Raw genomic sequence first — 25,938 nt, 5'->3', positions numbered from 1 at the left:
GTCCACTCTCAGCATGTGGTCACTAGCCACAGGAGGCCTCTGAGAGCTGGACTGCAGCCAGTGTGACTGGGGAACTAAATTCTTCATTCCCTGAAATTTGATTAAATTCATGTCATATAACTGTTATTTTGGACTATAATTCCACACTAGAGAATTTTTTACCTCTTTACAGAAAGAAAAATCATACTGTTTTACACTTAAGAAACCACGTACTATTTTTACTATTGATCCCAAAATAAAACTTTATCATTTACTATAGATGTAAGGTGAAGCTTCTACAACTAAATATTATTCTTGGTTTGTTTTTAATTTCTAAAATATGTTAGGCTTTTTGAATAAAATTTATTTCATTGTTTCAACTCTCCCTCATAATGACTTGAGCAGCTCAATTTTAAAAACAAAGGTGGGCATGGGTGGCAATGGTTTCATATAGAGCCATTAACAGGAAGAAAAGACCCATTAGATTTAATTTTTAAAAGTCCATTTGCAGCCCATTGCCACACTACTAAGTGAAAACAATTCTGGTTTGTATTACAAACTCTTTTTCTTTCTAATTTGCTAAGTGAAAGATAGAATCCTCTAATGTTAAGGGGGGGGAAAGGAAAATTTAAATATTGAAACTTGTCAAATAACACCTGTAGCCTACTTATTATTCTAAATTTCATAATTACTTAACCAGCAGCTTTGCCATCTTTTCTCTCCACCCCCACGTTTGCTGGTTTTTCGGTCTCTTCATCTATCCAGTTTCTCCATTTCCACAACCCACCCTCTTCAGGCTGCCCTCATCTTCCCATTGAGCCCCCCGCTGGTCTCCTAGCAAGCCCTGCACCCATCCTACAACCACACTGACACCACAGCCCAAGTGCGGGGCTGTAGAACTAAAACATGATGGGATCTGCCCAACCCAACCTTCCCAAGGCCTCCCACTGCTTTTAGGATAGCAACTGAAATTCTTAGTGAGCACAACTGGCCCACCAACTACCTGCCCGGTGTCACCTTACCCCACACTTCCATTTCATTCTCAGCATCCTCGTCACACTGGCCAGCCTAATTCCAGCTCTGAAGGCTCGGTGCTCCCCTGGCTTATCCTAGGACTTGTGCCCATGCTGTGCCCCCTCCCTAGTACAGCCTTCCCTCTCCCCTCCTATTAAGCTCCTACTAGAACCTCGAATGTTGCTACCTGGGCCGCACCTTTCTCCACCGCGCAGAGGCCATGAGACAAACAGGTCACTCTCTCTGTGAGCTACACCCCCTCACTGCTTTCCCTCATGGTCGCATCCTCATTGCGTGGTCTGGTGTGGAGCAGGCGCTCAGGTATCCTGTGAATGGCAGTCATGATTTCCTTACCGCCTTCAAACAGTGGGCAAAGGAACATGCCAATTCTCTTCCAAGCACACCTGCCCACCCTCCCCAGCTGGGGTTTTTATTTCTGGCAGGGAGAGGGGAGTGGCCTGCACTAATGAACAAAGGAATCACAGAAAATACTAGATGTTTTTCTAAATGTTTGATGAGTTGCTTAAACAGGTTTGAACTATTTAGATGTGACCATGGAAATGTTAAAAAATAAAATTATTATCCAAGTGTCCTGAGCCAATGGAATGACTCTGAATGTCTGTGTTCATTACAGACATTTATCAAACTGTTCCAGGACATAGATACTAACCCCCAAAGCTCTTTTGAACTTTGAGGAGGTGAGCACACTTGGTAACACTCTGACGGATATTTTAGCATAGATCAGATTGACGATTTGGTAGAACCGTATTCTTATGTACAGGTCCTACATATCATTGTAGCATATTTATGTACCTCATTGTAAGCTAAGAACATAACCTCACTATTTCTATTTACTGAATATTTATGAACTTTTAGCCATCACTAGATTAGGTATAACTGAAGCTAAAAACTGCTTTACATTCCAAATTAGACAAATCTAAAACTTTCTTTTCCACATAATATCCAAATATATGGAAAAGAAAATTTTCCACATATTTTTATTTCTGGCAGGGAGAGGGGAAATATGACCTAATGTCCCTCCGCCCCTTGTTCAATGCCATAGTACCCTGGGGGCACTGAGGGTGGCCGTCCAAAAGGTGACTTCTGATAGGCCACCAATGTCACCCTTTACCAGTAGGCAAACACATGTGAGGGTGCAAGGAGCACTTGATCAGGAGACTCACTATTCCTCACAAGGTCAGAGCTGCATGGCACAGGATGTGCTGCTCCCTCCACCCTGCCACCCAGCCACTGTGGTCCTCCTGGTCTTTCCCACCAAGCCCAGACACAGCCCTTACCACAGTGCTCCAGGCCACCACCATCCACGGGAGCTGGTGTGCAACGTCTGCCTATAGCTCTAATAGGAGGCTGCCTAAGGCAGTGCTATGAAGAATGACCAGTCTGTGGTCTGTCAAGTATGAGAACTGTAGAGTCAAATGCTTGGTCATGATTTGCTCTTTAAAACCTTGAGCTCCGAACTGTCCCCTGGGGCATGTTCATGTAGAAACTAACCTGGGAAATGAAGTTATTGTGCAAATAGCCTGATTTTCTTTTAATAAAGAAGTTGCCTCCCTCCGGCGCTGTCTCATGTTGTCTTCGACTGTGTTGAACTCGGACATGGTTCCTCCATATGGCTGTCCAGGCGTCCCTTCAATCATGTAACTCCCGTACTCCGGTCTCCAAAGTGTAGGGTGGCTACAGAGGAAGAAAAACATTTGCTTCATCTTATTCTTTGCTGCAGTCTACTCGATTCTTAGAAGTTCTTTTAAAGCACTGCCTCAAAAATGTTAGAAACTATTAGGTATATATGAAGCTAAAAACTGCTTTTTAATTCCCGAAGGCCATTAATTTTCTATAGCTCTTCAACTATATAAGGGTTAAAAGTACCAGGCCCAAAATATTTATAAATAACCGAAAACACGCACAGGGCACTCTCTGTCCAGACAAGCTAGTCCCTGTGCAGGAAAGGAGATGAGGCCCTAAGGTCTCTTTCAGTTCTGGGCTGAGGTGAGGAGAAAAATAAACCACAGAGTACAGGCCCTCTTCCCCTCTTTGTCTAGTTAAATAAATATTTAGAAAATATCCCATCAGCCAAACAAAACCAATCTGCAAGTTTAATCTGGCACCATAGTTCGTGGTCTCAGTAACACTATGGCAATTTTTAAAAATAATAAGCTATATTTTGCCTTTACTGTTCTAAGTGCTTTAATATATTAATGGGTTTTGAAATGTCAACACTCTCCAAGGTAGGTATCATTATCCCTACCATACAGATGAGGAAACAGGCACAGAGGAGTTAAGTGACTTGCCTAAGGTTACCCAGCAGTTAAGTACAGGAACCAGGATTTGCACCCAGGCAGCTGGGAATCAGAACCTGGGCTCTAAACTGGTATGCTCTCTGTCCTTTACATTCAAGGAAAGACTCTATTCTAGTAGTTTGACAGTTTCAGAAACACTAGAACAGCTTACTTTGGGTTTTTCTTTTCCCCCTTTTCTTGTAGAGCCTCAACGACTTCTTCTCCAGACAGGAGCAACTGGACTCTTTTATTTTCATGATCAAAAGACACCAACATGTATTCCACCTGTTGAAATTGAGAGAAAGATGAACATTCTTTCAGGTTGGTGCTGTGTGACCTTTAAGAGAAGAAGGCAGGGAAACATGGAGGTTGGAAAGGATCGACAATAACTTTAGACTCACATTCCCTGACACGAAGGCATAAAATAAACATTTGTTTGCAAAATTTGAAAACCTGGAGAAAATAGTTAACAGTGGCACTGAGGACCACTTCTTTCCCCCCTTATTCTTAATATCTTAAAAGAAGTCAAGATGCCCATTTTGTAAAATTGTACTTCAAGAGAAAGTATTTTAAGCTAAGATTCTAAACATTACACTGGCAAGAAGTTGCATTTTAAAATTTATTTCCTCAACTGGCTTATTATAAAGTGGGTAATCTGGGCATTTTGACCCAAGGTAGGTGGATCCTTACTTCCTGGCAGGTTATTTAATAATCCCACTTAAGTCCCACTACTGTAGAGTTCAATAATCAACACACCAATATGGAGCAGTTATTTTAGAAGTTTCAACCAGTTGGTGCAAGCCATGTCAAACTCTCTGCATGCCTCATTTATTTGGACCGTGTCAGCCTTTGAGTTTGACCTGCTTGATTCTGTTTTTCAATAAAAATGTAAGACAACTTCCCAACTCTGAAACCAGATCAAATTGACAATGCAAGGTGATCTAGGGCAGTAGTCGGCAATTTGTGGCTCTCGAGCCACATGCGGCTCTTTGGCCCCTTGAGTGTGGCTCTTCCACAAAATACTGTGTGTGGGCAGTGCAATTGAAACTTTGTGGCCCATGCACAGAAGTCGGTTTTCAGCTCCCAAAAGAAATTTCAATCGTTGTACTGTTGATATTTGGCTCTGTTGATTAATGAGTTTGTCGACTACTGATCTAGTGCATTTATAACAATACCTGGGGGAATTCTGAAAAAATCAGAGTTCAGTACCAAAGTAAGACTTTTCTGGACAGAGTACACATAAAACCTACTTTTGGTTTCCCTCAAATCAGGTACTTTAAAAGTACCTGATATGAACACTGAAGTTTATGAATCTCCACAATTGAAATAAAACACACATTACCCATATTTAAGGGAAAGGTATGGAAATAGATCTTCCAGGCAAACACTTAAGAGTACCTTTTGCACAAGACAGAGAAGATGAGGCAAACTGATGCCCCACAAGGCAGACCAATACACAGATGTATTTTGTTTGGCTTATCATATGAAAATAAGAATTTTTTTTAAAAAAAGCAAGCAACAATACATCTACTATCTGACAGCTGCATGTCAATTCAGATTCCCAGCCTTAGAATCACACACCTAGAGCCCAGGACTATGTCAGAGTCCTGCAGGGCTGGGGCTGGGCTGCTCCCCTTTGGGGGGTGCTCTGTGGTCCACAGTGGCCTATTCCCTTTTTTATGTGTACCTGTCCCACCTTGGAAGGCATGTGAGCCAGCTTTCCTTAGCACAGAAATGGTACCCCTTCAAGAAATGGTTTTGCCCTTCAGCTAAGAAATAGAATTAACGGGGGGTGGAGATGGAGAGGGGGGAGGAGGGGTGTTAGGAACCATATGACATAGCCTGGTAAGTTTAAGCAACAAAATAATGAACTTTCTTTTCTTTTTTTTAAATATATTTTATTGATTTTTTTACAGAGAGGAAGGGAGAGGGATACAGAGCCAGAAATATCGATGGTAGAGAAACATCAACCAGCCACCCATTGCACACCCCCTACCGGGGATCTGCCCGCAACCAACGTACATGCCCCTGACTGGAATCGAACCTGGGACCTTTCAGTCTGCAAACCGACGCTCTATCCACTGAGCCAAACCGGTATCGGCAAAATAATGAACTTTCAATTAACTTTTGTTAACTGTTGCTATGGACTGAATGTTTTTGTCCCCCAAAATTCATATGTAATAGTATTTCATTTCCAATGTAATAGTATTTGAGGTGAGGCCTCTGGGTATTTAGGTCAGGAGAGTAGAGTCCTCATGATGGAATTAGTGCCCTTAGAAGACAAGTGATCTCTCTCTTCAATGTGGGAGGACACAGCAAGAAGGCGGGCATTTATGAGCCAGGATGGGGCCCTTCCCTGGAACTAAATCTGCTAACACCTTTGACCCTGGACTTCACAACTTCCTGAAGTGTGAGAAATAAATGTCTGTTTAAGCCATCAAGTGTGTAGTACTTGTTACAACAGCCTGAACGGACAAGATAGTTACTTTATCAGTGAGTCTAAGTTCCCATTCATGCTTCTCCATCAAAATTTTTTAGTTCAAAAAGTAGGTAAGACTACTTGATTTAGGTACATGAGCTAGAAGTGTACAATCACTCCATGTGAAATGCCTGAAACTTGGGCGGCAGAATCTGGAACTGCTCTCAATTTTAAGTGCAGGCTTTCAGATAGCATCTACAGGCCCATGACTTCTGAATAACAAAAACATGATGGAACAGGAACCTTTAAGTCTCAGAATGAATATATAAAGTATCATAGGTATGAGAAACAAATTTACCTCTAAATGATCATAATGAGAAAAGGTATGTCATGAACTTTGATTTATGGATTCTGATCTTCAAACCCATCAAGCCAAGTTGACATTTTCACCCTTTTCCAGATAGGCAAAGAGGCTCAGAGATGCCGAGTAAGTAGCCCAAGGCCATAGTATCAGAGCAGGGATTTGAGCCCAGCTCTGACTGGCCTCAAGGCCCAGCACACCTTACTGCTAGGACTATAGAGGATGCCAGATTTTGTTAGAAATAAGCTTTTTAAAAAAATTGCAGTAAGCTACATGAGGCAGGGGGAAAGTTTATAATACTGGCTGAAAATCTCTCAAATTGATTATGCCTCAATTTTATGAGGTGGGCCTGACAATGTATCATAGTAGCTGTGATATAACAGTATGGTTACAGATTTAAATAGATGCGTAGGTTCATCTCTTATGCTCCGGACGAGTGGAGCGCACATGTGCTCTATCCAGCATTCCTAACTCTCCCAGGTACAAGGAATCTTCTCCTTCAGTATCCGCTCCTTCTATCACTGGATTCAACATATCTGCCTGGCAGCATATGTTTTCAGGGTTATCTTCTGGAAGATGAAGAGAAACTTCCTAGCTTACTGGGTTCCCATCATTTACTATCATAATGAACAAGAACTTTTGTACCAATTGCATAACCTAAATTGCAATTACTTTTGTTAGTTTCCTAGTTTTTAAATAGTTGAAATTCAAAACTCATTCTTAGCCCACAATTTAAGAGCATGGGTGGGCAAAAAAGAGCCAAGCACTCAAACTCAGTTTGAGCTTTACATACCAGCCAAATGGATGATACTTAAAATGCTAACAAACCCAATTCTCAACTAAAAAATATTCAGCATCGATCTCATTAAGCAAATGAAACAGAAAAACATCAGAGCACTTATCAAGTGAGAAAGAAAAACTTACTTCTGGAAACAAATCCAAATTCAGTTAGAAGCCTTAAAACTCCCGGAAGATTTTTCAAACTCAAAATTTAAGGTGTTCTGAAGTAGCTGTCCCTACAGTCACCTTAACCATTCTGTACCAGGGCCCAAAATGGTTTTTTATCCTCTTGGCTTTTTGTTATCTTATTTAATCCTTCCCCCACTAACTTCAATACATTTGTATTTGTTTCCAATTCTAGTTCATACAAACACTCGAATAACTAACTCAATCTTTGAGTCAAACTAGAGCTAAAATGGATTTTGGCTCAGTAATCTTGCTGTTGAGAGATAATAAAATGTGATACAATAAGACAATGCTTTCCCAATATAAAATACCTAAAACCACAGTGATTTGTTTTATTCCTTCTGGAGTTTGTCCCTATCCTAAATCTTTCTGCACACAAGAGATGAGAGGAGAGGAAAAGATAAAATCAAAGAGAAAATAACAAAACAGGATATACAGGCCCTTCGGTACATAACGTAGATTCCAATGATTAAATTGAATCCGGTTTCTGACTTCGAAAAGCATGTAGGCGGTACACCCAGAGTTATAGCAACATCTATGTGCACCACACACACACAACTCCAAAAGTGTATGCCCAAAGAACATAAAATGGACTGCAGAGTGACTAATCCAAATCTGTGTAATTAATACATCATTTGGAAAAAGCAAAAATAGCCACTGCACTATTCTCAGTACACAGATCATAATGCCCTAGATGTAACTTAGGGACACTGCTATTTGGTGCCCATCAGTTGTCTTTTTTAGTGGAGGGAGAATAAGCCCCATAAAAATAACCTACCACTCTTTGTGAGAAACTCATATTTTAAAAATGCACATTACTCTTTCTACAAATGAAAATCTTTTGAATTTCATACTTAAGTGGCTAAATGTTATCCTACTAGAATAACAGTCACTAATATCTCTAAGCTGTTTAATCAAAGGCACATTCAAAGACTATTATATAGTTTACTGTTACATAGCATTGCTAGGAATGACATGTACACAATAACCCCTTAGTTATTTAATGCAGGTTTGCACAAGCACAAGATGCCTTATTCATCTGAAATTAGGCCAATAAATATAATCTTAATTGAGGGTGATGTAAGTACTCAGTACAATGCTGATCATATAGTAAGACTGTGAAATATTTGTGACATTGAAGTTCAAGGTAACAGTAAATATTAACTGTAAACATTAAACTTTTTAGTATGTTTGTTGTCTTTAAATGGTATTTACCAAGTTTAAAATAAAAGTTTTCCTTTTTAATACTACAACAAAAACATTCTGATACTCTACCATTAAGGTGCGGGATACAGAAAACTTAGAATGTCCAAGGAAAGGCTAGATATTTTATAAAATACTTCTTTTTAAATTTCTACTCTCTGGAAGTGAAAGCTGTGCTTAATCAGGCAAACACTCTACTTCTCTAAGACTCAGAAGCAGTTACAGGAACATCCCTATTTAGGGAGATTATACTTTGAGAAAATTCCTTTGTCTAAAGCCACCCTACTGAAATTCAAAATTCAGGGTTGGGGGCCAGCTCCTCTATTCACTGTTGGCTCTCTCCCATGGGAGTGTGCAGGAGGCAACTGATCAATGTTTCTCTCTCATCTATTGTATGTTTATAAGTCTCTATCCCTCTCCCTTCCTCTCTGTAAAAAAAATAAATAAATATACTATATATATTTTTATATGATTTAAAAAAATATATTTTATTGACTTTTTACAGAGAGGAATAGAGAGAAACATCAATGAGAGAGAATCATCGATCAGCTGCCTCTTGCACACCCCCCACTGGGGATGTGCCCGCAACCAAGGTACATGCCCTTGACTGGAATGGAACCTGGGACCTTTCAGTCCGCAGGCCGACGCTCTATCCACTGAGCCAAACCGGTTTTGGCAATATATATATATATATATATATATATATATATATATATATATATATATATATATATATTTTTTTTTTTTTTTTTAAAGAAACAATATTTTAAATATAAGTAATTTCTATTTACCTCAAAACACCTGTACTAGAGTATAGAGCTTCTGAATTCTAAGGACAAGTGAATTTCTTGGCTCATTTCTGAGAACATAACTCCCCTACCAGAGTCCCAGTTACAATGTGGTTGACAACAAAGAGGGTATTCTGATCCCCAGATAGAGGTTGCTTTGGATCAACTGCTCTGGAGTGCTCAGCTGGAGGTGGGTAAGAGGCGTGTGACCGAGTGAGGCTGCATCAAGAATCTATGGGGGTAAGGCCCATCAAGAACCTCTACGGTGGCTCCTCCAGGTACAGAAAGCTTAAGACATTAGCAGAGGCAGGACTATTGCTACAGAACACACATCCTCCACAGGAGACCCCAGCTCAGGGCCTGATACACTACTAGAGATGAGCAATCGAGAAAGCAAGCACGTCCCCTTGTGACGTATGTTTATAAATTAGATTGGCTTAAATTCAGGGACTGCCTATGAGAAAATCAGAGTTTTAGTTCTTAGGAACTGGTGGTAGACTAACCCAGACAAAGAAGAAGAGGGGAAAAAGAATGCTTTCTTTTAAAGAGACTGAGAGCAAATGCTACCATAGAGGAATTTGAACTCCAAAGTAACTGCTGTGCTCAGAGGGGCCCACCTATAGCCCCCGTTACAGCAATTAAGACCTCCACGTTTAATGCTCTTCCACCATCACAAGAATCTGAGCAGTTCCTCTTTCACGATCACATCTCCTAGGGCAGCATTGAGGCGCTTCTTCAGGAATTACTCCTGCATGGTAGGGCAGAAGCCACAAATAGACCTGCTTCAGATGGGATTTGAAAGATGGAGACTCTTATTAACAAACTCCTTCACTGCCCTATTTGAGATTCGAGTGAAAGGAGCAAACTCTCAAAAAGGGAAGTCAAGCCGAAACCGGTTTGGCTCAGTGGATGGAGCGTCGGTCTGCGGATTGGAAGGTCACAGGTTCGATTCCAGTGACGGGCATGTACATTGGTTGCAGGCATGTCCCCAGTGGCGGGTGTGCGGGAGGCAGCTGGTCGATGTTTCTCTCTCATTGACGTTTCTAGCTCTCTATCCCTCTCCCTTCCTCTTTGTGGAAAATCAATAAAATATATATTAAAAAAAAAAAAAAAAGGTAAGTCAAAACTCCTGATTGGGGCCCTGATTCTGGCCCGCAACCTGCTGTCTTGGGATGAGGCTGCACAGTCTGCATAACCGTCAGTGAGCCTGATCTTCATGTAAAGGGCCCGTCTGCTGCTGCCTGGTCATAGGGCTCTGCTGCCAGCACATTAGCTGGGACGCTGTGGCCACATTACCAAACCTGTTAACATTTGTCCTGCAGCCTGAGAAATTGACAGATTCATATTCAATATTATAGTTTTGAAGGAATACTGGCATTCACTAAAAGAGAAACATTGGCAGCCATCTGGTAATGAAAAATACTTAAACCTGCGCCTGTAGCTCTAAGACAATTTGATTTTCATTCAGAAACAAAATCCTACTTTTTTTGTATTCTTTCTTCTTTTCCTTTCACCTTCAATCCCACCTCAAGTTGCAGCCTATAAACAGTCACAGAGCTCTTTTCCTTCAGGATATCTGGGAGGTGGTCCCTAAGGGAGCAGCTAGAGGAGTGTAGGCTTTGGAGTCAGTTTGAATCTTAGTGAATTTCAGTTTTTCTCCTTTGTAAAATGGGGAGAATAGCTACCTCATAGAGCCACGGGGGGGGGGGGGGGGGGGGGGGACGACCTTCTGGGGGGAGGGGGAAAAGAGGGGAACTTACATGAAACTGCATATAAAGTGCCTACAAGAGTAGTTCGTACAAATTCCTTTATTTGTCTTACAGATGAGGAAACTGTGGTCCAAAAAAATTTAAGTTCCATATCTAGGATCACACAACCATTTGAGAAGAATTGGACTCCTATCTACAAATTAAAGTCCATTCAGAAAATAGATGCAAACATTCAAAATAATACCTGGCCGTAGGATGATAACAGTGATATCAAGTGTTGAACATTACAGCAAAGGAGCGAAGAAAATCCTGATTTTAAAAATCTGGCTACATCTTAGTTGCTGGAGATATAACCAAGAGGGTAGCCAGCCTTTGGACAAAGTTTAGAGCCTAAGTAGTAGAGATGAAAGAACAGGAAAACTGAAAGTCTTCCACTTCTAATCAAGATGGTATAATAGCAACCAATTTTATCCTCCCACCTAAACAATGGAAGAGAAAGAGTGTGTGAGAGGGGGGAGGGAAAGGAGAGAATGGGAAAGTGAGAATATATATAATAATTATAGTTTTTCTTTTTTAAAACATTTTTATTGATTTCAGAGAGGGAGAGGGGAGAGAAAGATGATGAGAGAGAATCACTGATCAGCTGCCTCCTGCATGCTCCCCCGCTAGGGATCAAGCCCACAACCTGTGCCCTTGACCAGAATCGAACCGGGGACCCTTCAGTCCATAGGCTGACGCTCTATCCACTGAGCCAAACTGGCTAGGGCTGTAAGAATAGTTTCTCAAGACACTGGACATAAGATAGCCAAGGGCAGAGATCCCTGAGATATGGGGTGAAAGGGCACAAATTAAGTGAGCCCTACAATAGCCCCAACTTACTGATTAAAAAGAGGCTCTACATTATGGACAGGGAGGTGAATCACAGCCTGGAGGACTCCCTGAATTGAAGAGATGGAGCTGAAGGTCTGAGGAAATCAAGTCAATTACAGGTCAGGAGACCAACTACCAAAAAGAAATGAGCTGCTCATAAAACCCTGGGTCCCCCTTAAAGATTCACTAGTGAATTAACCCACAATGTGAGCCAAGAACTCAAAGCTGGGGCAAGGTGTGTCCCCACAAGTCATAATGGGATAATTCCTAATTTAGGATCACTGGGGAAGGTATTCATGAAGGTCTTGTCTCAGTAGAAGGGAATTAGCTGTTAACTGAGACCTCTCTACATCTGCCTAATAAATTGTAAAAGCAGCCCTAGCGTGTTTGGCTAATTGGATAGAGTGTCAACTGGGGGTGGAAGGGTCCCGGGTTCGTTTGCAATCAAGGGCACTTACCTGGATTGCAGGCTCCTCCCCAGCCCTGGCCCTGGTTGGGGCTCATGCAGGAGGCAACCAACAGATGTGTCTCTCTCACATCGATATTTCTCTCTCTTTCCCTCTCTCTTCCACCCTCTCTAAAAATCAATGGAAAAAATATCCTCAGTGAGGATTAAAATAATAATGATAAAGATAAATAAATAAGACATTGCAAAAGCAACACCTGAAAGAACAAACTATCTCCAAATAACTATATTCCAGGAACCAAGAATACTTATGAATTCTTTTAGGAGTATACAAATAACAAATACCCAACAAGATAAAATTCATAATGCCTAGCTTCTAATCAAAGATTATCGGACATGTAAAGAAGCAGGAAAACATATTCAAAACGAAGAGGGGAAAAATCCACTGAACCTGACCTTAAATAACAAAGATTATAGTTAACAAAAACATTAAAACAGTGATTAGAACTATATTGCACATGTTCAAAAGCAAGTTTAGCCCTAGCTGGTTTGGCTCAGTGGATAGAGCATCAGGCTGCAGAATGAAGGGTCCCAGGTTAAGGGCATGTACTGTGTTGCAGGCTCAATCCCCAGTAGGGGGCATGCAGGAGGCAGCCAATCAATGGTTCTCTTTCATCATTGATGTTTCGATCTCTCCCTCGCCCTTCCTCTCTGAAATCAATAAAAATATATATTTTCTTGATTTTTATACAGAGAGGAAGGGAGAAGGATAGAGTTGGAAACAAAGAGAGAAACATCAATCAGTTGCTTCCTGCACACCTCCTACTGGGGATGTGCCCGCAACCAAGGTACATGCCCTTGACCAGAATCGAAGCTGGGACCCTTGAGTCCACAGGCTGATGCTCTATCCACTGAGCCAAACCAGTTAGGGCAAAAATATTTTTTTTAAAGTAGGTTTAGTAAGGTTGGAGGATACAAGATAAATATACAAAATTTTATTTCTATACTCATGATATGCATAAAGTATGTTTAGTTGTTCATATGGAAATACATTAATAAATAATAATACAAGAATAAACTCTTCTACTTACCACAACAGTAAGCTTACTTTTGTCCCACTATGTATTAGCAATGAACTAGAAATTAAAACTTTAGCCCTGGCTGGTTTGGCTCAGTAGAAAAAGCAATCAGCCTGCAGACTGAAGGGTCCTGGGGTCCGATCAAGGGCACATGCCTGGGTTGTGGGCTCAATCTCTAGTAGGGGGTGTGCAAGAGGCAGCCAGTCAATGATTCTTTCTCACTGATGTTTTTCTCTCTCTTCCTCTTCCTGTCTTCCTCTCTTAAATCAATAAAGAAATATACATATTTTTAAAAAGCTTTAAAAAAAAAGCTTTAAAGGTAATATTACTTATAACAAAAGAACACAAAACAGTGATAAATCTGACAAAGATGTAGACTTGTACACTGAAAACTACAAAACATTGATGAAAGAAATTAAAGAAACCATAAATAATTAAGAGATGTATTTGTTCATGGATCAGAAGACTCATTATTATGAAGATGTCAATTTTCCCCAAATTGACCTATAGATTCAATTGAATCCCAGTCCAAATCCTAGCAGGGTTTGTTTTGTTTGTTTTTGGTAGAAATTGCCAAACTGGTTCTAAAATGTATGTGGAAATTCAAAAGACCCAGAAGAGTCAAGGCAAGTTAAAAAAGAACAAGGTTATAGAGCTATTACTATCTTATCACATGACTTATTATAAAATTATAGCAATAAGAAGTGTGGTACTGCCATAAGGATAAACAGACCAATGAAACAGTACAAAAAAATTCCAAAACTCCGCATATATTGACAATTGATATTAGCTAATGGTGCAAAGGCTGTGCATGCTTTTGAAAGTGTAGAAAAGGCAATCTTTTCAATAAATGATGCTGGGGTAATATGCAAAAACGCAAAACAGAAAATCCATACCTTGCACCATATACAAAAATTAACTCAAAATGGATCACAGACCTAACTGTAAAAACCTAACTAAGACTATAAAACTTTGGGGGGGGGGGGGGAGAGAATAGTAGAAAATCTTTGTAATCTGGGATTAAAGCAAGATACCACACCAAAAGCATAATCTATAAAGGAACAAATTGGACTTCATCAATATGAACAATTTCTGTTCTTCGAAAGACACATTTAGAGAATGAAAACAGACTACGAGAACATTGATACAAAAGTACATACCTGATTTGACTTATATCCAAAAAATACATAAAGAAATCTCAAAACTCAGTAATAAGAAAGCATCTCAAATAAACAAATGATTTTAACACTCTTCACCAAAAAGATATAGTGATGGCAAATAAGCACATGAAAAGATACTCAGCATCACTGGTCTATAAGAAAATACAATGAAAAATACAAAATGAAATACTACCACACACCTATTAAAATGACTAAATTTAATAAGAGTGAGTATACCAAGTGTTGGTGATAATGTGGACAAATTAGAACTAGTATACACTACTGGTGTAAATGTAAAATATAGTACACAACCACTTTGGAAATGTTTGGTTGTTTCTTTGAAAACTAAAACACATCATTCCTAGATAATAATAAAGATTTACGCATAAATCCATACAAAAACTTCTGTTTATGTTCATGAATGTTTTGTGTTATTGTAATAGCTAAAATTTGGAAATAACCCAAATAGTGAATAAGCAAATTGTAGTATATCCATACAATGGAATACTACTCAACAATTAAGGCAAATGAAATATAATACATGCAACAACATGAATCTCAAAACACATATGCAGAGTTTAAAAGTGAGACCAAAAAAGTACAAGATTTTTGGTCTGTATGATTTCCTAGTTATAAAACCCTAGGAAATTAGAACAAAGCTACAGTAATATAAAGAAGATCCCTTGGGGAAGAGGAAATTGCAAAGAGGCACAAATACATTTTGGAGGTGATGAATATGTTTGTTATTTGGATTGTGGTGATGGCTGCACAGGTGTATACATATTGTATATCAAAATTTATCAGACTGTGTACTTTATATATATGAAGTTTACTATATGTCAATCATAACTAAACAAAGCTGTTACAATATTAAAAAATGAACTTGGTTAGCCCTGGCCAGTTTTTCTCTGTGGTTAGAGCCTCAGCCCACAGATTGAAGGGTCATGGGTTCGATTCCCAGTTAAGGACATCTACCCCAGCTGCAGGCTCAATCCCCAGCCTTGTTGGGGTGTGAATAGGAGGCAACCAATTGATGTGTCTCTCTCACATCAATATTTCTCTTTCTTTGCCCTCCTCCTTCCCCTACACACACACACACACACACACACACACACACACACACACACACACACACTCTCTCTCTCTCTCTCTCTCTCTCTCTCTCTCTCTCTCTCTCTCTCACACACACACACACACACACACACACACACACAAAAGGAAAAAATATCCTCAGGTGAGGATTAAAAACACACACAATGTGGCTAATTCATAAACAAAGAATATTAATTAGCAAGTTCATTAAATAACACCAGCAACATCAGTAATGCCCCATATATAGTTTAACAATACATTCAGATGACTTGAGTATCTAAAAATGTTCAGAAACAGAAATTCTGATGTTCAATTAATATTCTGATATCTTTTCTCAAGATAGGGGATCTTAAACTTTACCTAAATTTACACCTCGAAATGAAGCCACACAGAATACTAGGAAGTACATTTGCTAACCCCACTTCTAGACATTACTACCAGTAGTATTAGAAGTTATATTCTAGGCATTCCTCTTCACATAGTGATAAGGTGGGGATACAGTAACTGGACCAGAAGTACAGAAATGTTTTTCTAGAGGAGCCAGTTGTACAGAAGTATTAAATCTTTTTCTTCCATTCTATTCTCCTCATGCCTTTAAACTACAGCAAAACCTCTACTTATCCAGAGCCATACATCAACTCCTACAAACTGATCGGACCTATTTACTGCATTTACAACACCTAAGTGCACATAACCAGCACATGCCAATGCTATTTCTCACCTTCATTACATTGTTCTTTTGCCTAGAATGCCTGCCTACCCTTCTCCTCATCTAATTACGAGCCACACGTTCTTAGGGCAGCTACACATACATACATACACACACACACACACACACACACACACACACCTGCAAAGGAACAGAGCAGCTTCTGGAGTGTGATGGAAGTGTTCTATATACAAGTTTTTTATATTTTTAATTTTGACTGTGTTGGTAGATATTTGGTATGTATACTTGTTAAAAGTCGTTATTGTATGTAATTTACAATTCAATGAAATTGATGTAAGAAGCCAAGTCCATGCAAAAGTAACACAAAATAAACAGCAAAAAACTAAGGTTTACCTCAGAAGCAATAGTCAAGCTTACATTTAAGCTTTAAATTCTCAGCCTCAATCCCTAATATAAACATAGGGTCAGTTACTAGTTTCCTAACCTTCAAAAATTAACCTCTTGGTACAAAAGGTAATTCTGAAGAGGGGGAAAAAAAAAACACACCAGAAGGCTCCAGCCATGTTTCACTTTTTTTCTTCATTTCATCACCCTGCTATTAGTCACAAGTTAATAAATGATATTAAACTAATACCTGCAGTGACAGCTGAGAAAGATAAGAGGCAACAACTTTATTTAATGTGTCACAAACCTAAAATCTTCATAATGGCTATCAGGAAATAATTACTTTTAAATGCAATTTGGAAATATCACCAAAAGTTACTAAACTAATGGAATATAACTATATCTAATTAGTTTAAAAACCCACATACATGGAATTCCTCATTCCCTAATGACCACTCTAATTTAAATGAGATATACTGGATATTAAATTTTTTTTAGTAAACATTTTAAGTTACCATTTATGAGTCTTTAATTAAAAGGCTAGGCCCTCATTTGTAAATTATTTCATCAACATTATCTCATTTAATCTTAATAACCCTACCAGGAAGGTATTATTGTCCTCATTTTACAGATGACGAATATGAGGTTAAGCGAGATAAGATACTTGCTACACAAAAGCTTCCATTAGACTAAAATGACTGTTTTTGTCTATTCCAGATTTATAGCTGAAGATTATAGTACTTTTGTTATAGGATTATAATCTTATTACCTGACAAGTGATGCATTTTCTAAATAGTCACTTAAGCACTCTTACACAATCACACCCACACAGGCAAACTTGTAGTTCAAAATCAACAGATGATATACCAACGCTTAAATCCCACCACCTCAGTTTTATTAGTTTTATACGTATCAGTCAAATATTAAAGACATACCATATTTTCCTCTCAAAATTCACGTGGACTTTTCTAATTAGAGGACAGTTTATCTTCTTGCCTTTGAGAGCCACACATTGGATTAAAAACATTTAAGAAAAATTATGTTTGCTTTTAAATGTTGTGTTCTTATACCTCTGCAACCTGTAGAGTTTGAACTCTGTAAATGGAGATTTGGTGAAATCTCATACATTGTAAATAATCCAAAACCGGTATAATGTGCTTAAGAAATGAACCTGGAGTCAGACAGATTTCAGTTCTGATAATGCCTCTGCCACTAAATAGCGGCCAAGGGCTGGCAGGTAGCTAATACTAGAGTGATTATCAGGGGAAACTCAAAAGTTGTATCTATGGCCACATTTGCACCATAGACTTCATAAGTTTGTTTTTTAATGTGCAGACTCAAGTTATAAACAAAATATGGCCGAAACCGGTTTGGCTCAATGGATAGAGCATCGGCTTGGGGATTGAAAAGTCCCGGGTTCGATTCCAGTCAAGGGCATGTACCTTGGTTGCGGGCATATCCCCAGTAGGGGGTGTGCAAGAGGCAGCTGATCGATGACTCTCTCTCATGGATGTTTCTATCTCTCTCACTTCTTCTCTGTACAAAATCAATAAAATATATTTTAAAAAAAAGTTATAAACAAAAGATGTACCTGAAAAGTTGTGTGTGAGCTGTGAAGAGAGAAGTGCATACTTTTTTGCATACATACAATGTTCAGCAGCAATAGAGCGCCCTGGGATATCCCTCTTCTCCCCTTCACCCCCACCTCATCCTGAGGCAAAATGAACCCATGAGTTCCTGGCACCTAGGAGTTAGAACTCCTATTCCCAACAGAGACAGCATAATAAATGGTGGCAAGGGTTAGCACTGTCACACTGAAGGAAGAAAGAAAGAAAAGGAGAGGAAGGAGAGGGAGGGGAGGGGAGGGGAGGGGAGGGGAGGGGAGGGGAGGGGAGGGGAGGGGAGGGGAGGGGAGGGGAGGGGAGGGGAGGGGAGGGGAGGGGAGGGGAGGGGAGGGGAGGGGAGGAAAGAAAGAAAGAAGGAAGGAAGGAAGGAAGGAAGGAAGGAAGGAAGGAAGGAAGGAAGGAAGGAAGGAAGGAAAGAAAGAAAGAAAGAGGGAGAAAGAAAGAGCATCTGTAAGCTGATCTTGGAATCTACCTATCTATATACAAGGCTCCCACTTCTTTAGTTTCAATAAGCCAGCATACAACCCATTTTTACCATGGCAATTTGTGACAGCCTTCTCTTTACTCAGCAATCTAAAGATTATCTCCAGGTGAGTTTCAAAGACTAACATTCTAGTTTGAAAGATGTACATTATTTTAAAATTTATTCAAACTGTACTTAAGCTGTAAAAGCTGGAGTAGTTTTTACAGCTTAAGAACTCCCTCACTTGCCAAACGAGGAAGCTGAGGCTCAGAATCACACAGGCAGGTTGGCAGGCCTTGGAATACACTAGTGAAACCTCAGATCCAGGGTTCTTTCTGATTAAATACTACCAGAGACAAACAGTGTCCTAGTAACCAGGGCTGAGCGTTTCTCCTGCCACGGTTTCAAGGCACTTCTTTCTTCTTTTTTAACCCAAGTCCATGACCTGGTAAGGACACCACCAAAACTTCCCACGAAGAGCAATACGTATTTTGGTTTCACGTTAACACTGTCCAACATATCGCCCCCCAAACACCATTTTCTGTCTGCCACGGCCACTCACCATCTCAGGGGCCATACTACCCACCACACCCTTCTCTACTCTTATCTGCCCAGCCAGTTTCTCAATTACTGCCGGAGGGGTCTGTATAAAAACAAACTTGCTTGCTGTCTGGCCCAGCCTGAAGACTTCTATTCAGCAATGTAGTTGTGAATTCCTACTACATGTAAGGATCAGTGCTAACACCTGAGTAATTACTCCACCGCTCTGTTTTAAAGCCTCACCTCATCAAGGAAACCTTCCACAATAAATCTGGCTATCAAACTCCTTTAACTGAAACCATGGTGAGAAATACCCTACATGTGACCCCATACACAGTACCTCAAATAATAACTCAAAAGTTTGACATTCTTCACTATGCATGAATAAATCAATATTCTTCATAGTATTCCATTTTTATAAAAGTCCTGGAGAAAAAAGAATTCCAAAGGGTAGAATAAATAGATAATAAAATACACACAATACACAAATGAAAGTATAAAATTCCAGATGTTGTAAAGAAACAATTAACTTTTGATTAAAATTGAAGAATCATCACCAAACATATACTGTACCCCTTTTGTGACAAGAAAAAAAACAACACACACACAACATAGAAATGTGAATTACTGGTTATTATACTTTTCTAACTTAAAACAGCAAGAAGAGTTATGTTCCAATCTTAGAAACACGACAACTAACTCTTTCCGGGAGAGAGTGTGTATTGGCACACTTAAGCCAAGAGTGATAGCAAAGTAGAAGGTGAGTCACTTACACCTGACCACGCAAAAAAGGCCAATGATAGAAATACAGAAAATATAAGTGGGTTCTTCATGAAGTCACTTAATTATCTTAACTGTATATACCTGTGATTTTTTTAAAACGGGAGGAGAGCACAAAATGTTTTGGCAGAAAAGAGTAACTCTCACCGGAAGCAATGCTTTCCAGATCTTTCCAATTAAACACAGGTTCAACATATTGAGAACCCAGAGACATTTTCACCTCCAGGCAGAACGTACACTGTGGTAAAGTTTAAGATTCTGGATTTAGGCCACAGAAAGGTATTAACATATCCCAATTCTGTGTGTGTGTGTGTGGAGGGGGGGGGGGAGGCGGAGGGAGAGGAAAGGAGAAAGGAAAGGGGGGACTGATGAGGAGTCAGAGGTTTAAAAGATAACCAATGAGGGGGTTCGGGGCAGAAGGAACATCCTTTAGACCCGATTCCTAGTAACGACGGGCCTTCCTTCCTGGGATAACTCCCCTTTCACGTTAATAGCGAAAGTGCATCTTGAGAGGAGCTCGCGAAAGGCGGCCGGCAGAGAAGTATCAGACTGTAAACTCCCCGAAGCACCAAGTATTGTAAATATCACGCTTTTCCACGGTGGAACCCGCCCAGTGCCCAGTCCGCATTTGCTTCGAGGAGGAGGAGGAAACCCGCGTGAATGAATGAATGAATGAATGGGTGAGAACAGTCCTGCCGGAAGGCTCAGAGCAGGGCCCCCGCCCCAGACCATCCTGGACGCCCGGTAAGAGAGGGCGGGGGCGGCGCCCGGGGCAGGGAGGCGCCCGGGACCCTGGGGCGCAGACAGCCGTGGGGTCCCGGGGCCGGGGTCGCAGGTGGGGCCTCGCGGAACAAAGGCGGCGCAGGGGGACCTGACGGGGCGGTCCAGGGGGACCGGGGGGCCGCGGGCGCTCACCTCATCGCCCCACTTGAGCACGTCCCGGTGCCGGTCCTTGACGGCGTGGTAGATGTGCAGAAACTGGAGGATCCCGTGCCGCCGCACGTGGTCGGCGTGGCGCTTGGTCTCCTCCCAGCTCATGGGCGAGCCTTGGGACAGCAGCCCCATGGCCGCCCCCTTCTCCTCCTCCTCCTCCTCCTCTCGGGAGCCGGCGCCGAGTGCGAGCCGGACACTCAGCCGCCGGCAGGAGGCAGGGGCGGCTCCGCCCCGGAGGGGCGCCCTCGGGCCGCAGCCGGCTGAGGGAGGGTCCGGTCCGGTCCGGCTCCCCCACACGCGGTCCTCACCGGCCCGTGACCGGCCCCGAGATCCGGCGCACCTCGCGGGGTGACAGAGGACGTGCGGGCAGGCTGGGCGGCTCTGGGCCCGGCAGCCTCGCCCCTCGCCCGCTCCCGCTCCGAGGCGGCGGGGCCGCGGCGGCTCCCGCTTCCCTTTGCCCCGAGCCCTGCGCTGGCTCCTTCCTACTTGTGACCAAAACCTGCGCCGCCGCGGAGCATGCCCAGTGCTCCCCTCTGCGCGCCCGCCCTTCCTGGGCGCGATCCGTCGCTCCGGATCTTATAAACTACGGAACGGGGCGTGGCCGGAGGACGGGGCGGGTCCGAGGAGGGGCGGGTCCTAGCGCCGGAAGCGACCAAAGCGGGCAGCGGGGGAGGGGGGCGTGCGCAGGCGTGGTTAGGGCGGAGTCAGAGGGAACGCGCTCACCGGGGCCGGGGAGTGTGTGGTCGGCCTGGATGTCAGCAAAAGCGAAATGTAGAAGTCAGTTTTCTCTTACCCAAACATACCGACTCCGGTTTGGGGAAGAAAGTTGAGTGTTTGAATTAATGAAGGACCCACCAGATTATTTTTTTTAGGTGAGAGAGGGGCTTCCCCCTTGTAAAAGCAGAGTGAGAACAGCAGGGAATGGCAAGAAAAATAGTAACTTGGGAGGCAGATGAAACACATGTTCCATTCTAGTGTCCGCTGTTTACTACCTGTGAGACCTTGCGCAAGTTATTTTCACGCCTGTACAAAATTATCTTAACTCTGTCTTTTTTGCCTGTTTGTAAGAATGTGCACAATGCACAGGTGCATGGAGTTAATGGTCAATAAATGTCTGGTTATTAAGAAGAATCAATTTGTCTACAATAGACACCTGTGTATATTACAAGTGTGTGTGTGTGTATTCTCTGATTATTTGATGACATACTTTCTTTGGATGACACAGACACCATTTATTGTAACAAAAGGGACTTTGTTCAATAGCCCTAGATGGGTCATTTGAAGGAATCACCTCCAAAAATATATACCGGGTCCTAGCCTAAGAGTCATCCAGTAAGTGATTACAATAATGTTCCTGTGAGTTTACCCCTAGGGGTAGAAGATATAAGAAACAGCTGGGGTTGGCCTGTCAAGAAAGGGAAGCTATGAGTCACCTTGCCACAAAGTAGTTGTTCAATAAATGTGTTGACAGAGCAATGGCATGACATGTCAGGGGGGAAAGTGACAGCAACTAGATCATACATGTACTGAGGCCAGAATGTGTGTACTTACGGTGCCCAGTTCCCTCACACTACAAAGTTAACATTTAGTAAGCACTTGTTAGCTGCTAAGTGGATATACGATAGGAGTCTCTTCTCTCATATCCTTCATGTTGGATGTGCCTTGGGGACATGGATACCCAAGGACTGGCTGTAATTTTCAAGTAGGTTATGTGTATGTAGGTGGAGTGGAGTGTGGCAGTGATTGAAGCTCAGGGGATGAAATTTCAATCCCAGAAGTATAGCCGGGATAAAAACCAAGTCTTGTTCTAATTTACCCCCAGCTGACTCAAACATCCCCACCTACTGCACACTCTTCCCTGTGTTACGCCCAGACTTCAGATCCCCAAGGACCACCAGGGAGCCAAGTCCAATACAATAAACAAAAGAGCCTTCACCATGGTAGCATGTGCTCCTCCCACCCACACCGGCAGCATGGCTGAAGAGAGCGGATTTCTCCCAGTCCAGGGGTTTTGAGGGCTAGGGATAACTCCGCCCTATGGGGCGGAGTTGGGAGCTCATCCTCGCCCTGCCCTGCCCTCTCACCTGTACCCTCCCCACCAATCTCTCCAGACCTGTGTAGTCCTGGCTTTCCGTTGTGTCTTTCATCTTGGAATTCTCCACCTAACACATTCCAGTTCTTGGAGTTGCAGTTACTCCTGCCTGTATTTTGGTCATATTTGAACAGGCCTCGATTTCTGCATTATAATAGAATCGTTTTAAAAATATCTCCACATTAGATAGTGATTTCCTCTGGGATAGATATCATTTATGCCTTTGTATCTTTAATTCTAGAAAAGTGCTTTGCCTAAATGTTTGCTTCCTGTGGAAGGCAGATACGTGTGGGGGCTAGGGTGGGAGACAGGGTTGGCCATTGTTTTGAATACAGGTGAGGAGGCATCCAAAGGGTCCTTTTGTTTTTCTCACAATCTCACCGCATATTTGCATAGATCTGCATTGTTCAACACAATAGCGGTCCACCATCTGTGACTACAGTGTTTGAAATATGGCTAATTTGACTGAGAAACTGAATTTCAGTTTTATTTAAGCCCACTTAAATGTAAATGTCAAAATGGATATTTCATGTGGTTGCTGGAAAACTTTTAAGGGAACCTGCAAGAGGTTGGGAATGTAAATCCACTTTTCCATCTGTTCATTTTATGAAACACAGATCAAGAATTTCCAGTGAAAAGTTAGTGGCCTGGGAGGTGTGATATGGGTAGAATACACACACCCAATTAAAAAACTTAGTACCCCAAAATGCAAATACCTCAATAACTTCATATTGACTATATTGCTATAGGAGTATTTTGGATATGTCAAGATAAAATAATTTAAATTAATTCACTTGTTTCTTTTTAGTGTTTAAAGGTACCTAATGGAAATTTTTAGATTACATTTGTGGCTTGCATTCCACTTAATTAAGGCAGTACAAGTGTAGACTTTTACACTTTGCAAAGCACCCACTTTCCTCTACACCTGTTTCATTTCCTCACAATATGGTGAAGCTGGTCTCTTGGGAAAGCGTCAGTTTCGTTTTAAAAAGGAAACGGTGAAGGGGGTGTGTGGTCAGGAGGCGCCATGGTTTAGTCTAGCTAGTGCTCATGATACTGAATGTAGTGAGAGTCAATACTATCATTTGAGTCAGTTTTAGATTCCGGTTGATTCTCACAGGAGGGCCCCCAAACTCCAAACTAGCACCCCAAGAGGGAGCTTCTGGGCTCTGGACAATCCCCAGTTGGGTGCAGCGTGGCGGCACCACCAGGCAGTTAGGTACAAGCCATGGTCTCTGCAGTGCCTTTGCCAACTACTGTTACTAGGGGTAAGGAAACCCAACACCGATCAACGAAGTCACATTCCACAACAGTCATTCCCCTGTGTTGGACAGCGTTTTGCATTTTTAGGTTTACTCCTGGAACTCATTCTGCAGATTGCAACCAGGACTAGGGAGTGGGTCTCAGCAGGCAGCCCCCGCAAGCAAGCAAGTTTGACATGCTGCGAGTTTGACACGCTTAGGGCTTCAACGAGCCTTAAGGAGACAAGAAGGAGCTCATATGTTGCAGAATCAGCTCTTCCCCAGGCTTTTCCCAAAGGAGATTCCTGGTGATTTCTTGGGGAGGGTGGGGGACAAACTGGGGTTGGTGCCGGGTTACAAGATTCCTAAGGCCGGAACCGAGCTCAGAGAGCGGCGGTTCGGACAGCGCATCCCGGGCTCCCCGCACCCAGGACGGCCGCCGGGAAAACCCGGACGGTGGAGCCGGGCGCCGGGGCCTCCCGCAGCCGCGCGGCCGAGCTGAGCATGCTCGGTCGCGGGAGGAAGCGCGGGCGCTGCACGCCGCGGGGTTGTTGTGATACCGCCCCGGCCACGTGACGGCCCGGGCCCGCCTCCCGGCGCGGGGCGCCGCCCCCGCGTGACTCAGCACTTTGTGCGGGCTCCGTGCTAGAGGTCAATCCAGGCAAGGCTGCTTCGGGGGCAAAGTCTGGGTTGGCCAACCCTGACCCCCTGGCTCCTTCTGCTGCTGCAGCAGCCATTTCTGACTCGTCGGTTATTCGGGACTCCGGGCCAGGAGGGGGGAAAAAAATGGTTATTTCCCAGTAGTCACGCAGTTCCCGTTACCCTGAGTCAGCGGTTCGCGCAGCGCTGGGAGCTGGCAGAGCAGAGACTAAATGAGGCTAGCAGCGGTGTGTGCCTAGGGGTCCATCTGAAAGAAGAACTTGTCACCGCCCCAGACCATGCTGCTCTCTTTGGCCTGCGCATACTCTGGTCTCTCCGGTGGGCTCAGTAACTCGCTCTTTATGGGACACCTGCTTTATGCCAAGCACTGTGATCTGGAGTCCAAAGAACAGTCCTCGTTGCCGCGTTTTATATACATCAGGCAACTGGGATCCAGTACAGTAGTCCCCTTGCATCCTCACTTATGTGAGAGATACATTCCAAGTCCCTATCCCCACTCTGAGTATGCCTAAAGGCACAGGTAGTACAGAACCCTATATATGGTGTTTTTTCCGTGCATACATACTTAAAGTTTACTCTTGTGCTTTGGGGCCATTATTAAGTTAAATAAAGTTTACTTGAAACGTAAGTACTCGAGATAGTTGAACTATGACTGAAATGGCTACTGAATGACTAGGGCAGGGCAGGAATACAGGGTGAAGACTCCAGACAAGGGGATTCACATCTGGAGGGGGCGGTGGGAGGGTTCATCATGCTACCCTGAAGGGCACACACATTTTAAATATGATTTTTTTTCCCCCCTGCAGTTTTCCATTTAATATTTTCAGGCTGCGTTTGGCACTGGTAACTGAAACTTTAAGAAAGGAAAATCAAAACCCTGGATAAGGGCGTAGTACTACTGTAATTGTAAATAACGGGTAGTGGCTACACGGGGATTTGAATAACTGTGATTTCAGAGCCTTTGCCATTTCTGCTACACCTCACAGCCTCATGAAGCAGAGGGCCTCTTTCCAGGACTCTTCCTGAATACTGATACCAGCTCCACACAGCTCCCCTTCTCTGATACACCTGTTCCCCAAAAGACCTCTGATATGCCAGTGAAGCACTTAAGGCTTCCTTTTTATTTGAATCAGTTGGTAGGAACAAGTGCAGTTACTTCTTAACTTCAGTGTACATGGTACAAAATGCAGAAGACGTAGAGAGGATT

The 25,938-nt window shown here is 42.4% G+C and overlaps 1 protein-coding gene across 6 annotated transcripts in view; it reads right to left on the bottom strand.

Moving 5' to 3' along the window:
* Positions 1-24,673, bottom strand: part of GCLC (glutamate-cysteine ligase catalytic subunit) — a 39,844-nt gene extending 15,171 nt beyond the window's left edge. For 5 of the 6 annotated variants that reach the window (XM_045573398.1, XM_036414030.2, XM_036414032.2 and 2 more), the window contains exons 1-3: positions 20,721-21,300; positions 3,463-3,575; positions 2,506-2,688 (exon numbers count right to left, since the gene is read on the bottom strand). In XM_045573398.1, the coding sequence (XP_045429354.1) occupies positions 2,506-2,688; positions 3,463-3,575; positions 20,721-20,870 (446 nt within the window). In that variant the 5' untranslated portion in view covers positions 20,871-21,300. Of the gene's footprint in view, positions 1-2,505; positions 2,689-3,462; positions 3,576-20,720; positions 21,301-24,644 lie in introns of those variants that run through there. The other variant, XM_036414028.2, reaches the window with a different exon arrangement.
* Between the last annotated feature and the right edge of the window lie 1,265 nt (positions 24,674-25,938).

This window comes from Pipistrellus kuhlii, unplaced genomic scaffold (genome assembly GCF_014108245.1).
Source record: "Pipistrellus kuhlii isolate mPipKuh1 unplaced genomic scaffold, mPipKuh1.p scaffold_m20_p_5, whole genome shotgun sequence".
In the NCBI taxonomy this organism is placed as follows: domain Eukaryota; kingdom Metazoa; phylum Chordata; class Mammalia; order Chiroptera; family Vespertilionidae; genus Pipistrellus; species Pipistrellus kuhlii.
Note: the sequence above shows the minus strand (reverse complement) of the source record. Positions and strands in the feature narration are given on the sequence as shown.